At 41.6% G+C, this 16,578-nt stretch overlaps 1 protein-coding gene across 4 annotated transcripts in view; it reads right to left on the bottom strand.

The window, feature by feature from the left end:
- The window catches only part of bicd1a (bicaudal D homolog 1a), a 31,115-nt gene that overhangs the window by 6,623 nt on the left and 7,914 nt on the right, over positions 1-16,578 (bottom strand). For all 4 annotated transcript variants that reach the window (XR_014912481.1, XM_085411630.1, XM_085411629.1 and 1 more), the window contains exons 2-5: positions 6,276-6,488; positions 3,613-3,765; positions 2,707-3,195; positions 1,037-1,429 (exon numbers count right to left, since the gene is read on the bottom strand). Coding sequence is in view for 3 of the 4 variants with exons in the window: in XM_085411630.1 (XP_085267756.1) it covers positions 1,037-1,429; positions 2,707-3,195; positions 3,613-3,765; positions 6,276-6,488 (1,248 nt within the window). In the remaining variant the exon portion in view is untranslated. The remainder of the gene's footprint in view (positions 1-1,036; positions 1,430-2,706; positions 3,196-3,612; positions 3,766-6,275; positions 6,489-16,578) is intronic.

Consider the following 16,578-nt stretch of genomic DNA (forward strand, 5'->3'; position numbering starts at 1 on the left):
AACAAACAAACAAACAAACAAACAAACAAACAAACAAACAAACAAACGGTGAGTACTAGGGGTGCAATGATACTCACATCGATATTGAACCGTTCGATACAGTGCTTTCGGTTCGGTACGCATATGTATCGAACAATACAACATTTTTAATTTATTTCTTTTCTTCTGACGATGCTGTCTGTGTTGAGAGCTCAGTGGATCTGCGTTCGACTACTCCGCCTAGGCTGCACTGTCGAGCGCAGATCCACTGAGCACAGCGCAAGCTAGCAAGACAGAAGCTAAGCTCGTTGCAACATGGCAAATTGAACCTCCCCCACCCTCATTCAGATCTGGCCTTTGGAACTATTTTGGTTTTCATGTGAAGTATGACCCTGAAGGTAAGCGCGTCATGGACTAAAGTAAAATAGTATGTCGGATGTGCCACGCAATGCTCAATTACATGGGTGGGAACTACTGTGTTAGCGCAGTTAGCTCGTTAACGTGCTGACGCCGTCCAGCCCCACGCACGGGGCGATCCGCGGTAGCTCGTTAACGGAGATTTGCCGTGTTGTGGCGTTAACGTCATTTCAGATTTACGCTGACAGCACTAGTGGGAACATCCGACATCATCCCGAGTCATTTAGACAGCCGTTAGCACAGGATTCTCCTTATGGGGACCTGATATGTTTAATATGCTGCTGAGAATATAGCCCAGAAGAAGCGTATAGTAGAGCTTTTATTTTGGAAAGAGCCATTTCTCTGTAATAAACTCTCTTTTCCAAAGATGAGGGATTTCTCGATCAGATAGATTTATTATTTTATCCCTTTGTTGTTTCAGCAACGTTACATTTAAAAACTGTACTTTTGAGTTAAAATATATATTTATAATTTTAATAAACGACAAATTAAAAAAGCATGAACATTTTTTGTATCGAAAAAATATCGAACCCTGACACCAAAGTATCGAACCGAACCGTAAATTTTGTGTATCGTTGCACCCCTAGTGAGTACGTTTGCAGTTTTACTTTCAGCAAAACTGGATTAATATTGCACAAACCTGTTCAGTCAGTGCCTGGACCCGGTCATCATCATGGCTGTCTCCCTGTCCCTCCACCGCCTGATTGTACTTCTCCTTCAGGGCCTTGAGCTCTGCTTTTAGGTCGATCACCTCGGTCACCGCCACCTTGTACCGACACTCAAGAATCTTAAAACCGTGGATATCGAGATCATGATGGCTATTGGCCGTTGGGGATGAGGACCCCCCATTAGGTTTCTCACTCTCTTCTGGATCATCGAGCTCTTTGTCTCCATTGAGATGTTTCATGGCGTTGACGCGCTCTGTGAGACGATGGACGCGCTCATTCTGTTCAGTCAGGGCACCTTGTGTGTACTGCAACTGAGTCTGGGACTCCTGCAGGTTCTTGAGCAGTGCTGCCTTCTCACGCTCCACCTGCACGACAGAAATACAAAATTAAATTTGTTTCTTTTTGTACTTTCCAGTGCAATGTCATTTTTGTGTACGTCCTCCAGAACGACACGTTAAACTATATTAACTCATTCACTGCCATTGACGTCTATAGCCGTCAATGGCAGTGAATGAGTCAATGGGTTTAACTCATTCACTGCCAATGGCTGGCAGTGAATGAGTTAAAGCAATAAATCTGATTTTCAAGTTATGAGATTGAACTATAAGAAACTCTGGACAACTCCAGAAGAAACACAATGAAAACTGGACTTCAGCTGGACATTATAAGGCTGATGGTCTTTCCCAGACAGATCAACTCAAAAGAGAAAATTAGCTAGTGAGTAATTGTGTTTACAGCGAGAGGCACACTGTGAATAGAGCAACCACTAATCTAGTTTTCTCCTCCCTGCTGGTGCCCAGCTAGATAAAAGATGTACAGTAATGACTTTATTTGCTTTTAGCACGAGTTTGATCTCTCTGTGGTTTCACTGTCACTTAACATTCTGTATACCATCCTCCACGATGAGTGTGTTTTGTACTCAAGTGGGTTTAAGTGAAAGCTAGTTCACCTATATATTTTATATTATATATATTTTGTATTTTTACATTCTTTGTATACAGTAGCAGCTTTTCACAGCGTTAAGCAGGAACTAATTGCGGTGTAAATAAAAGTGTACAAAGCAGTTTCCTTCACTTTTGGCATAAATCTGTTGCCTTTCTCGGCCTTTGTCTTGCAGCTGCATTCTCGCATACTGAAAGCTACTCCCTCCATAACATGCGTGAAAGCATACATAATATATAATGCATGATACAGACACTGAATGTGCATTAGCATGCTTCTTAAAAAGCACTTACCAGATGGGCGCCCTGAGCGCTAGGGCCTCGATTTGAGTCTGAACATTTGTGATGTCATTCCTCTAGTCTTTCTCCACTTCTCATCTATCTCTAATGTCAGTACAGGGTTCAAATGACAATAACCTTAAATGAATGCCTTCAGACTCCATCAGTCTTCACACTAAAAACTAAAATATACTGTGGGAAGGGAGATCAATATGGTAGTCCTGCAATCTGCTCTTTGAAGCTAATTTCAACCCCCTTCAGCGCTGTAATTTAAACCCTCGGTGACGTTCAAGTGACGTCAGTGTCCTTGAAAATAAAGATTCGGTGACCCAACGATTTTCTGATTTCAAACTGGGCTCGGGGCTCATGTGGGACTTTAAACTTTCAGTGAAATTTCCAAGGCGCTCTCTCTTATGACCTACCTGCAGTAGCTGCTGTTTAAGCTTCTGCATCTCTGACAAGTTGAGCTCGCTGAACAGATCTGGCACGGGGTGAAGGCCATCTCCCTTTCGGCCGGGTCTGTAGTCCCCGTTCATCTTAGCCATCCCAGAGCCAGCGTGAAAGTGACCGTTGCAGCGGTTGTTATCCTCATTGTTGCCATTAGCAGCAGGGATGGTGCTGCCATTAGTGCCGTTGCTCTCCTCGGGGAACTTCAGGCCTTCAACTCCGGTGACGGTTAGCGCCAGATGGGCCCCTGCGCCGTAGACGCTGTCACCCAGGCTGATGTGATGGGCTAGTTCTTTCCTCAGATTGTTCTTCTGCTCGCGCTCAGTCTTGAGGGCATCCAGGGCTTCTTCTAACTGACCCTCAGAGATTTCCTTTAAGCGCAAAGCGTCTTCCAGCTGGCTGTTCAGAAGGACAGTCTCCTCCTCCAGCACCTTAATTTCATGTTTCAGTCCCTCGTACTCCACCTGAGGGACACAGAAAGGCCACGTGATAACAGGAAAAGAATTATTTTAACACATTTGTAAACAGCTGGTAAAAAACAAATCCTTTTGAAATTAATATAACCGTTAAGATCTCTATTCGACTTCATCTAACCACGTGTCTAGAGCTAGTTTAAACTAATACGACTTCGTGTTACTGTGCAGGAAACACTGTGAGATCACTGAGAGCACTGGTACATTTTGGTGAAACAAGTGTGAGTCATTAAAATCAATTGAGCCACCGATTGCTGATGCATCACTGAAAGTGATGACAGATCTTTAATAGGCAATTTCACAGATACGCTTAAATCTGAGAAATACATTTAGAGAGTGAAACTCTACACGACAATGACACATAAATAAGAAGCTATTAGTGTGCAAACTGTTGATCTTCGTACCAACCTGGCTCTGCTTGAGTGTGGACACCAGTTTCTGAAGTGTGATGTTCTCCTCCTCCAGCTCTGTGTAGTCCTGAAGCAGCCGGGTCTCTCTGAACTTGTACTCTTTGATCTCCTCCCTCATTCTGCTCCGTTGCAGCTCGAGCATCTCGTTACTCTGGAGGAGGAAAAACAGCGGTGACATTTTTAACAGTTCCCATCACTCTTTCCGCTCATTGAGGTCTCATTGGTTGGGATAAATCTGCAACACGTCTTGAGCCGACTACAAGCCACTGTGGCCAAATTTATAATAGCTACATCAAATTAATTTAAGATGATATTTACTGGAATTAAGAATAGACTTCTCATAACCATCACAGATGCTAACCCAAACAACATGCAGTGATCAGTAACCAGGATAGCTAGCATGTAAATCCAATATGCTGAATATGATTAAACCCTAACAGGCAAAGTGGTGCCCACGTAAACAAGGTCAATATCAAATACAGTCCCGTCAGCTTAAGATTGCATGACATGCACAGACTCATAATGCTGATGCATGTAGACGTGACGTGACTTTGCACACTGAGGTAGGACTTTCTCAAAAGCTATTTTTTTTACATACCTCTACTGTACATGCGCTGAAACACTCTCTGCTGTTTCCCAAAAATTAACTAGATGATATTTACATATCAAGACAAAAATGAAAAAATATATTTTATATATCTTATTTTCACACACAGTTGTGTGTAAATGTTTGCAGCCCAATGCAACTAGTGGACAGAGTCTGTAGTATAGGCTACAAAATAATGTTACAGTGCATTTGCGCATGTGTGTACTCCTGCTGCTGCAGAGCTGCCTGCAGCTCCCCTGCAGTTCTCTGTACATATGGCAGAAGTGCTGACCCAGAGACTTTGTGGGTGGAGTGGGTGGCTACACGCATTGGCAGTGAATACGATGCTACTTTTAGAAGTGGCAAAAAACCTGAAACTGAAGACCTCAGGTCTACACTGAACCTCCTGATTTGTGCATTAGCTGACAGGAACTCCCATTATATAAAAGTTAATGGTGTAAATGGGGAAATCCCACAAAGGCACAATTGGACTGTTTTGCAAGTACATTGAAAGCACTTTTACGCTAAAACTGGCTAAAACACTGTAAAAAGAAAAAAATAGAGCAGACCAAAAACACACAAAATACATTTGCGGTTGATGTATGAACATGAATATAAGCTTTCTGTGATACATGTTGTCAAAATACATTTTATTAATAGTGTGCAGGATATTCAAGGCCAAATAATACTGGGGGCAATCAGACCCTACGGTCAGGGACAGATCGGCACACAACACTGGCACTGAGCCCGCCACAGGGCAGAGCTGTTCACAGCACGAAGTGCGGCTGTTAAAGTCATCATACAATGGTACCCACAACAGGGGCCCAGCCATGTTGTGTTCATTCATCCCTGCCATCACTGCTGTTGTGGCAAAGTTTTACAAATTTAAAGTTTAGGGCTGTGTTTCCTTTTTTGGGCTTTAAAGTGCACTTTGATTTTAACCCATGTGGCAATCTTTATCACTTCTCATGTTCTGACTTGTAACTCTAACAACAGACATCTATCTAAACTAACTCAGTGTCTTTTTCCCCAAACCTGTATATGTTAGGTTGCTTGAAATCTGTAAAACAAAAATCTTTTAATTAGATTTGGTCTGTGGTAAATGAAGCGCTCGATGTCACTGCAGCACCTGCCTCTCACGATGAAAGGAATCCTGTTCATTAACTGGCATCACATGTGCAAATGAGGACTTCAAAAAACAGCAGAAGGCACTTCATAAATATATCAAAGCGCCACACTCATGACTCAGACATGAGGCATTTGTGCATAGGAACAACTCATCGTGTGTAAAGGTTTATCAGGTAATTACAGCTGAGATGTTGATTTTGTTCCACATGCTCCAGCACCATCAATATCTTCACTTCTTGTGAACTTTGAGAATGAGCGAACATCACAGCACTGCCTGACCAAATTAGTGAATGAGAGTGTGTCCTGTGGGCGTAGTGCTGGTACTCTGTCCCTACACATGTGCCGAGCTCAGGGCATTTCACTTTATATCCCAGCTTAGCACTGGATTTGCCCCCCACAATGGGGTCGTGGCCGCAGTGTCTGACCCCTGCTCGAACTCCGGTACTGCCCAACACAGTTGCTGCAGACATATATACTTGCATAAATACACACTTTGCACATATGCATATCGTTTATTATTCTGTGTGAGGCATGACACCTTTTAGTTTGTCACAGTAACCTCTTGATCTTTGATAAACACATAGGTCTCATGTTAGTTAATGTAGAATAAAAGAAATACTAGTCAAACTGTGGAAAACAATCCGTTTGGACTCAAGAATTGATCATAAAAACTATAAGATGGCTTTACATGCAGTTAACTCTTACTGTATCTCGCTCAGTCAAGAGCCAGCTGCAAGCCAAATGCATTCAAGTTTCAAAACAACTAATGTGCACATCTCATAGAGAGAATTTTAGGTGTTGGTGACAAAATACTACTGACATAAGCAGAAATATATAAAAAAGTGAAATGCAGTTTTCTTACACACACAGTAGATTCAATTTCCTGTTTTTCTTTATTTAGGAAGTAATAAATCGTCTGCATGCTTTCCTCGTGTTGACAAACTCACCTCTCGTAGCTCCTGTACAAGTGCGTTGAGCCGCTCATTCTCTGACTGGGCGTTGGACGCCACAGAGCGGCTAAGCGTCACCTCCGACTGCAGCTCCAACAGGCGGCCCATATAGTAGGCCTCCTTGGAGGCGGACTCCTGCAGCAGTGTCTCCTCATTGGTCTCCCCATCCTCTGCCACCTTCCGTTGGTTGGTGTAAGCCTGGCCAAATGCCTGAAGAGATGAAAAAGGGAGGGAGGTAGGGTAAGAAGAAAAGGAAACCGGTATTTCTGTAAAGTCAAAATTAAAATCACACTGATCCAAATCCTGTCAAATAGCATCAGCATCATAATCCAAGCGATGGAAGGGATTAGCACACACTGCCTCGGAAATCTTACACATCTCTCCCAGCTGTGTGTGCTAGGCCGAGTGCTGCTGTACTTTTGACCACTGGCAGCACTGATGGGACACTTGCAGGGGCTGGCCCTTAAGAATACCTGCTGTCTGTCGATGTGGGTGATGTTTCACTCAGATCAATAGACACAGTGTTCCCATTTTCCTGACACAGGTTTTCACGACACTGAGAGCTGGCGTGTCATGATAAAATCAAAGCAGGTATCAACAGAAAAAACATGGCAACCACAGCGGGCCTGCTGGGTCAAAGTGGTAAACTAGCAAACACACATTCACTGTTAGGGGAAGACCAGTGTTTCCAGTTCAGCGCTATTTCTCTGTCAAGGTTTCCTGAATGCATGTGTGAGTTTCATGACTGGAACATCAGTAACTGTTTTAGTGATTCAATAAACCATGCTTCCCTTTTGCCCCTTTCCATCAGGAGAAATGACTTTGGCGCCTGCAGAAACCTCTGTGAGAGAAAATGGATCATCTGAAAAATATTTTATGGTTTACAATCGCCACAGGATGCTGTAGACCAGCGGTCCCCAACCTTTTTTGCGCCACGGACCGGTTTATGTCTGACAATATTTTCACGGGCTGACCTTTAAGGTGTCGCGGATAAATACAACAAAATAAAACCAGTACCGGCACCAAAAAAAGGAAGCTTTAGTCATAACACACGGGAAAAAACCCAGGGAAACCGAGTTAACGATAAAAACAATAAAAAAAATAAACTATAAAAACCCTGAAAACCATAAATTTCACACCCGAGCCTCAAATCTCGCTGCCCGATAACAAACGACTCACAGACCGGTCCGTGGCCCGGGGACCGCTGCTGTAGACGATACTGTATTGTATGGTTACTGACTCTTCAAACTGACCATGCAATTTAAATAGGAAGCCATTTATTTTGAACTACATGTTTTAATAATGTAAGCTTCCCAATCCCATCTCATCATCATAATATTTTCTCTGTTTGTCATGAATCATTTATTAGGCACAAGCATCCATTACTTTGAAAAGACATGAGCCTAAAGTGCAGCTGTCTTTTCTTTTCATTTGTGGCTAACGAGCTAAGCGGGCAGTCTCCTGCTGTGTTGAGGTGAAATTAATTTGTGCTTTTACATGTAAAAAAAAAAAAAATTATGAACCACATGTTTCTCTCTTTATGGATACTTATTATCAAGTAAGCAATAAAGTGGAATTAAAGGTTAAATTCAGTTCAGTTGCAGTTATGGCCAACAGGCACATTTTCCAATCTGTCAGTGTAACCCACTTTTAATCTACATGCTGTAAGTCTGTTAAATAGAAGCTTTTTCATTCACGCTCTCCTCAGAGAGCATGTTAATGCAAATTCAATAGACCTCTTTATTATGCCTTTGAATTACAAGTGTAGCAGTTAGCATATGAAGAAATGCCAGCAATAATCGGTCTGGCAAAATGCCCCGTAAACTAAAAAACACTCGGCAACATGTATCTATTAAAGAAAGGTTGTATTATATTTCTTTATTATTTTCCTTCTGTACACACCACTTTCTGTGTATTTCATCATTCTCTTTTCATACTCCTTTGTGCACTCACCCTGGTGCCCCCTCTCGGTCTCAAGAGAGCCACAGTGTGATTGTAGTGAATGATTAAGAGGAAGGGCCTCTGGAACAAAACAGACGATTAATTCTAGGCACAGTGTGACTGAATGAGCTTGCATTCTCTGCTCGGATGAGAGCCCGGCAATCTCGGAGCAGGCCTCACGGCAACAGCTGGGCTCTGCAGGACAGGAAGTAAAAATCTGGCCCGGACAAAACCCTTTATCACAGCATTTAGTTCCAAAGAAATTAGTAGGAGATTTCAGTTAAAGATTTTAAGAAAAGAGGTTCTGGTCCTCTGAGGCTTTCCCTCCAGGAAAATGCATCTCCCTGCATCACATTACAATCTTCTTGAGAAGCTCCTTTTAATTGCTTGAAAGTGCATCGTGCAGAATTGGATCAAAGACTCCCGGCCAAATGTTATTCTCTGCTACAGGGATCATTTTAACACCAAAAAAAGACCTGTTTCCATCTTTCGACATGTTTTAAATCTCATGATAATTACATGAGCTGTATGTATAAAGTGACGCCCCAGTATTTGTGTCCTAATTGGCAATCAAGTGGAGAAGATTAAAGTTTAATATCGTTTCCTCAGGATCACATTAATATGGAGTCACTCATGGGCAGCCATTTTGGATCTTTATACTGAAAATCACAGACTGCAAGAAGTGTTGAGGCTCCACACTCGTATGTGTCTCAGTGGACAAAGTCCAGACAATGGGTTCTATAGATATTCATCCCTGGGGCGACAGGAGGAGGAGCAGGCAAAGGGAACAAACCCACCACTGCAGCAGTGTGAGAGTTTGTGTAACCCGAAAATCCTTCCCTGTCTGCTGGAGTCCCTAATGAGAAGTCAGGGGAGGTGCTCTGGGTGTGTGATGTTGTATTTGTGTGTATATGCATACAGCAAGGATCTATTTTTACACCCAGGAGGTCAGAGGATGGAGCTATTTCTGCAGCAGCAATTAATCTTATGAAAACTTTCATCATTAACAGGGGGACTAATCTGTTGTACAGGAGCTGTTTAATTATAGATGGTAATGTAGCGTAAAGCTAATGCAGGATATACACTCGATTACATTTTCAGAGTCAAAGAGCAACCCTTGGAGGTAAATGAACATGCTCGAAACGTGCAGAAACACAGTCGAGAGGAACAACCAATAACCGAGTTGTATGAGTTATTTATGTCAGTCATTCTAATTAATGTGTATTTTTAATTAGATAATTTTAAGCACGAGTGCGGCATCCTCAATGTTTCTGTCAGTTATGGTTGAACAGAAATATGGTTATTAGCTAAGAAGCAATATTCTTATGAATAACATAAACACACAGATATATACACCAAATGCTGCGTCTCAGCCAGATGGGTGGCCTGGGCAGTCACATCAGGGATTTCAGTACCATGGAGAGAGACTTGCAGCAAATCCACTACCATGCAGCTGTCAGCGTGTGTGTGTGTGTTAGAGGGCAATCATTCACCACGGGATTGATACTGTAGCCAGACAAAGGGAGAGAAAAGACAAAGAGGACTGTTCAACATGTGCATCGTCAAAACAGCACATCGCAGCTGATGCATGGGACATTTCATTTATTTTTAGTTTCTCTACTTTTTTATCCAAAGTGTTTGAGAGCATGCCGAATAATTCATTCAATAAAAAAATCCCTCCACAACAGTACTCCCAGAAGGAATAAATAATAATCCCCAAAGCACAAAAATGCCCCAAATATGACATAAATAAGAAGCAGCATGCAGTGTCTCAACCTTAAGTCACCACGAGACCTCGCACACAAACACACGTTAGCTGGCAGTAAGTGAATGAGGCAAATATGCAAGATGCAGTCCTGACTCACTCGCTCCTTTTGACACACACAGCGTTTGACTGCTGTGCACGACTCAGAGAAGGAAAGAAAAGAAAAAGTGAAATATCGCATTTTATTTCAAATAAATATGGTGAAGAAAATTTCCCTGTTGTTGTTTCTGTTCAGTAAATAAGCTTTACATCATCTTGCAAACTGTCTGTAATTAATACTCTGTAATCTAGGAATTTAGTTTTAGTAGTTTTTGCTCTATATAATTGATATTTTTTAGTGGGGATAGGTTAATCGATTAATCTAAATTGCCCATAGGTATGAATGTGAGTGCGAATGGTTGTCTGTCTCTGTGTTGGCCCTGCGACAGACTGGCGACCTGTCCACGGTGTACCCCGCCTCTCGCCCTGTGACAGCTGGGATAGGCTCCAGCGACCCCCACGACCCTGAAAAGGATAAGTGGAAGCGAATGGATGGACGAAGTTTAGTGTTTATCGTCAATAAAATGTAAATTTTGTGACAAGTGAGACTGAGCGAGCCTCACTTTTATTCTCTAATATGATTGAAACTTAAATGTTCACTCTGATCTCTGAAGCACCATTTAAAAGCACCTCGATGCCTTCAAAGCTATATGATCAAAGTTATTTCTAAAGCTTACAATATCGTCTTCACAGCCACAGATAACATTAAAATGATTGTGAGTAGTTCTTACAATAAGTAACATTTATCCTTAGTCTAATATGACACCAAATGTAATATTTTCAGTTTAATATGCTGAATATCATAAACAGATACTGAAGAAGGTTCATGGAAAACACTGCTCTGCCATATTTTTGTCCTTCAACAAGGACGGAGACATGTCTTTGTTGGTTTCTAAGCAACAAGAAAAAATGCCAAGTCAAGAGATCTGTCAGACACACGAACACATTTCCACAAGTAAGGGGAAAGTGTGTAATCACAGCCAAGTAAGAATGGAGGAAATCAATTAAAAGATGAAGAGTAATTGCAAATTTTAGCAAAACATGTTGAAAATCTGTTGTTTTTTGTTGTTGTCAGTGGACAAAATTAGAGTTTGCAGTGCGAGCATTCTACCGCAAGTGTTTGTTTGTGTGCTTTAGGTCATCAGGACTACTCTACTGAATCACGAGGGATATTTATAGCTTATAACTGTATTGTAGAGTGCACATGCATGCTCTGCAGAACCTGTTAAATTTCCCTAGAGAGAGCTCCTCTATCCCTGAATTACTGTCTGCACAAAAATTGAACTACATGAAATGAATGATTTATAGATAGTAATGAGGATAAATAGCTCGCTTTCTATTCCTCCTTACCAGAATGCTGTTTAGTGCAATAAAGCCTATTATTCCTCTTATGACAATATGCTATTATGCCCACAACTGAGGAATAAAAACATCTATAATGTAGGCTAACAGCTGAAAAATGCTTTCATGTGCTTTAAAGTGGAAAATCAATCCCAGAAATCCACAATGGTGTCACATCTGCTGCTCACCAACACAATGACCAGAGAACACGCTGTGTGAAGCCGAGGGTTCTGCCAGTGGGACAAGCGGTGCCTGGCTAAAATGATGCGGCTTGTTTGAGTGATTAAATTTGGCCCAAGTCTGCTCCTGATAAGAAAGATGGTTGGATACTTTCCCAGAATGCCTATCACTTATACGTGTTTAGTCTGAACCTGACTGAATGAACGGTGTGGTGGTAGAGAGGCCGCTGTGCATTAGATTTCTTTGTTAGATTTTTTTCTTTATTTACTGCTTTTTCTCTTAAAATACATCCCTATGTTCGCCTTCTCCGCCTCCTTACTTCACCCTTATCGTCCCCAGATTTAAAATCAACCTTATTGACCCAGTGTGAAACTAAACAATGGCCTACATAACACTACATTACTACATTACTGATCTGATGACAAACCATTACATTCACCTAGAAAGCTGCGATTTCCCATTAGAAAGGAAGCAATGACCAGTGTAAGCCGACAGATAGGAAAGCTACTAGAGGACTGCACAGACTGTACCAGCTTTAGCTGTGTCATTCTCTTTGCTTGGTAATGTGCCCTACAGGAGATCCTGAGCTAGTGGACCACAAAAACACACAGTGGAACCTTCAAGCTATTCCAACACACAAATACGTATTCAGAAATACACATCGGTACAGGACAACTCGCACTCGTGCTAAGTCACTGTTCATTCCTGCCTTTCACAAAGAGGGAACAACAAAAGGGGAAAAACAATAAACTGGATAAAAATGAACACAGCAACTGTAACATCACCTGTTTGTTAGTAAAGCCTCAACCTGAGCATTTTGACCACGGCATCAAGATTTTTTGAAATAATGAGAATAATGAGAAAAAGAGGGACACGGCATGCTCATATGATTGTGACATATTTATCACAAAGGGGGGTTTGGCAGTTTTACTTTACTGTCACTTCTACAAAGTTAATACAGTGACGAATAGAAACCTGTGACTGAGACATAAATTCATCTTGTAAGTCATTATTTAGGCTGTGGACTGAGTGAGTTGCAGGGTCATGTTCTATTATGTTTACATTCTCCTTGGTTCCTTAAGAGGAATTTACAAACCAATTGGTGGCATCACAGCGGCTCCATAAAACCTCTCCGAGAGGACTTTTTCCGTGATGATGATTTTATTTCTTTTACTTGTGGTGTCCCGCAGGGTTCCGTATTAGGTCCAATTCTTTTTTCCATCTATATGTTACCCTTAGGCCTAATCTTTAGGAAGCATAACATCTACTTTCACTCATACGCCGACGACACCCAGATTTATCTTCGGTTCACCTCCACACCCATGGAATCGCTAGTCAAATGTCTTGACGAAGTTAAAACCTGGATGGCCTCAAATTTCTTACCTTCAATGAGGACAAACCTGAGGTAATTATTTTTGGACCAAGTTGTAATTTCAATGCCCCAGATTTGGACTTATGCAACCTAACATGTGCTGTTAAAACGCATGTAAAAAACCTGGGGGTTTTCTTGGATAGCAAACTTACATTTGAGAAACAAATTAATTCAGTTGTCCAGCGGTCCTTTTTTAAATTAAGGCTCCTATCCAAAGTGAGATCTTTTTTATCTTTTAGAAACTTGGAACGAGCAATTCATGTGTTTGTTTTATCTCAACTGGATTACTGCAATTCACTATATGTGGGTGTCAGTCAGTCCAGCTCGGCCCGGCCCGGCTCCAACTGGTACAGAATGCTGCAGCTCGCCTTTTGACTCGTGTGAAGAAACACCAACACATTACTCCGGTGCTTGATTGCCTTCATTGGCTTCCAGTGCGTTTTAGAATTAAATTCCAAATCTTACTTTTGACTTATAAAGTGCTAAATGGCCAGGCACTGGACTATTTGTCTGACCTTTTGCAGCTTTATACGCCCTCTAGAGCCCTTCGATCAAGTGATCATTTACTCCTTACCTTACATAAGTTTAGGATGGTTCATAGAGGAGATTGGGCATTTGCGGTAGTGGCCCCGAAAATGTGGAATAATCTACCTCTCCACATTAGAAAGGCCCCAACTGTTACTCTTTTTAAATCTCATCTTAAAACACATTCGAAACTGCATGAGAGTTACCAATTCTTTTATCGAAATTTTCTTTTAATTTTCTTACCTGTTGTTGTTGTTAATGTCATTGTTTAATTGTTATTTTGTACAGCACTTTGGTCAGCTCCCTGTTGTTATTAAATGTGCTTTATAAATAAATAAATGAAATGAAATGAAAACTGTTATACTGTCTGTGCTGGGTTCAGTGCACCTTTTCAGTCTTTTAATAAGCTAACTATGCAAACTAGGCTGGCTAGCTTTGGCCATTATATCAGCAGCTCACTCTTTCGTCCGATTAATGTCGCATTTCACTTCAACAAGTGTTTCCCTTAAACCCAAAGTTTAGCCTTAAAAATGCTGGTCCACATACCGATGAATGACGTCATGTGGCTACATTCATTTCGGTGTGTATAAATGTTAATGAAAACTTTGTGCTAGTTTCCTTATAATTAATCAGCCAAATATTTAGTGCTTTATAAATGAAATATTTAGCTGATGTCATAAAGAAAAAAAGGCCAAAGAAAGTATCGCTTATCAAAGAAACAGAGAAAACACGTACCAGCGTATCGCTGCCAAATCTGTCGCTACTAAAGATTTGGGTAGTTTGATCAACTGATCAAGGGATAATCATTTTTTGCTTCATAGGAAATTGATAGCACGATGCAAATGAGGCTGTTTCTCATACTTGACTGCACAGCCAACAATAACAGTAACATGTGGGATGTGTGCTAAAGCTAAATTATGTTTCAGAAACACTGAGCCCATATTGGACCGTTCTTTCTATTTGAAGGTTATTATGTTGTGCATGCAGGTGTGTAACTGTGTGGCTAAGTGAATCAGCTGTAAGGTAATCCAAACAAATCCTCTCCCTCAGGTTACAACCTGATAAACACAGTGATTTGCTCAGAGGTTCATGAAAACTAAATTAGCAGAAAAAAAGTGATAAAGTTAAATATTTCTAAAAGGATAATCCACCAATACATCAAAGTGGCCAGATTTAATATCTTATTAAATTTCCATCTCCATTTATACCCCCCAATCCCGCCATAATTTTCATTAAGTAGTCAGGGGACGAAGACCACTAATGGAGTACGTGTCTTCTTTCTTTATGCAGTACCTCCCTCTATGCTGGTGTCCTTTATCCCCCTTTTCAGGTGGCGGAAGAAGAAACCGGAAACTTAAAACAACAACAGCGTCTGAACACTGAGGAATGTGTTACAACATCAAAAGACAGAAGTGACTGAAAACTCGCAGGCTCATTGATAATCTGTAATCGTTCCTGCAGACACACCCAGACAGGCAGCCAGACTCATAAAAACAGAGAGACACACAGAGCAGATTCATCTGATAAAACGCTCTCCTCTCTCTGCACTCGGTCTCTCCTGATAAAGAGGACTCAGCCAAGCCAGACAAATACAGACTACAATGGAGAGGCTAGCCTGCACACAGTGACCCTCTTGGTATTGCATGCATGGGGCCTCAGGGTGACTCAGTGCTTTTGTGCAGCCACACGAGACCCTCCATGCCAGAGTATGTAGAGTTTGATTTCTTGAAAAAGGTACTAATAAGGTGCAGTATGGCACATATTCACACCCATGAGAGTCTTAAATATCTCTCCATTGTGTATTATAAGCTGTTTTATCTGTTTCTGCTCCTTTTGTATGAAATGTTTTCCTTGTCAAAATGATTTGTTATCATGCTTGATGTGAGTCAGTGTTTGGACAAAAAGTTCGCACCCAAAACTGCCAAAAAACTTAATCCCACTAATTCCAATTAAGGCCCATCATCTCCATATTCACCCTGACATGGCATACTTCCTGTTTTAGTTTCCTGACCTTACTTGAAGTCATGACCAGTGTACTGAGAACATGGTTAATTAAACAGGTTGACTATGGAAAGTCTGTCTAATTCTATACATTCCCTAATAGGGCTGAAGTGACAAAGACGCATCTTTGACCCTATTCTGTATGGCACACCCATCACAAGCGCATGCTTGGGTGTGCATGTGCTCATGCCTGCCTTTGTGTGTGAGAATGGTGACAAGGCAGAGGACAGGGAGGATCATGCGCATTTCCAAGCGCCCTTTGCGGGATAAAATGGCCTCTGGATATGGAGATAAAAGGCTTCTCTTTATCGGGGATGCTGGGATGAGAAGCATAGAATAAGACTATACTGTAGATGAAACTCAATAGCTCCGTCTAGACAATAAGAAAGGCTTAACAACCACGTTCAGTGATGCATTAATGACTTAAGAGAAGTCCAATTTAATTCAGGCAAACAATAAGTTTTGACGACACATGGAATAATGTCTTTTTTTTCCTCCTTGTGAGAGGATGGACAGATTTTTCTGCTATGGTATCCGAGTTTGCAGCACACACAGCTAAAGTGGAAAACTAATCGATACAGCAGCCAGCAGGGAGGAGAGTCCTGTTCTTACTACATTTCACTGCAGCAAAAAGGAGCATTCTGAAAAAACTTAATCTATGCAGGGACGGGCAAACCTGAAGGGGCTCTGCAGGTTCATTAAGCCCCTTTCTCTGTGACAATAGAAAAGAACAATCGTTACACTGAAGCAACTGAACAAACTCTGTTCTGTGCTCTTCTATTCTGCTGACACAGTGTGTATACGATACGCACAGCACACTTTTGTGTCTCCTCCCCTTTTCTCCATTACGTCAATACAACCATAAAAACCTGAAACAACAAAGAGGGCCTGGTTGATAGGCTGAAATCACTCAACACCACTACAATATCCTGCCGCCCCTCACTCTGTGCTCTCCATCACAACATCCCCACCCGAGCCTCCCACCTTTCGTGTTGCACACGCACACAGGGGAAAAACAGAAAGTGGGAAGCTCTGTGCACATCAGCCCAGATGTGTGGCTCAAACACAAAGACCAATGATTTTCCCTTCAGGTGCTGGAAAAACACACACGGCAACTCTCCACAAAAACAACAGAG

The sequence above is a fragment of the Rhamphochromis longiceps genome, linkage group LG7 (assembly GCF_057381845.1).
Source record: "Rhamphochromis longiceps isolate RC_006_pf linkage group LG7, R_longiceps_female_GT1.1, whole genome shotgun sequence".
In the NCBI taxonomy this organism is placed as follows: Eukaryota; Metazoa; Chordata; class Actinopteri; order Cichliformes; family Cichlidae; genus Rhamphochromis; species Rhamphochromis longiceps.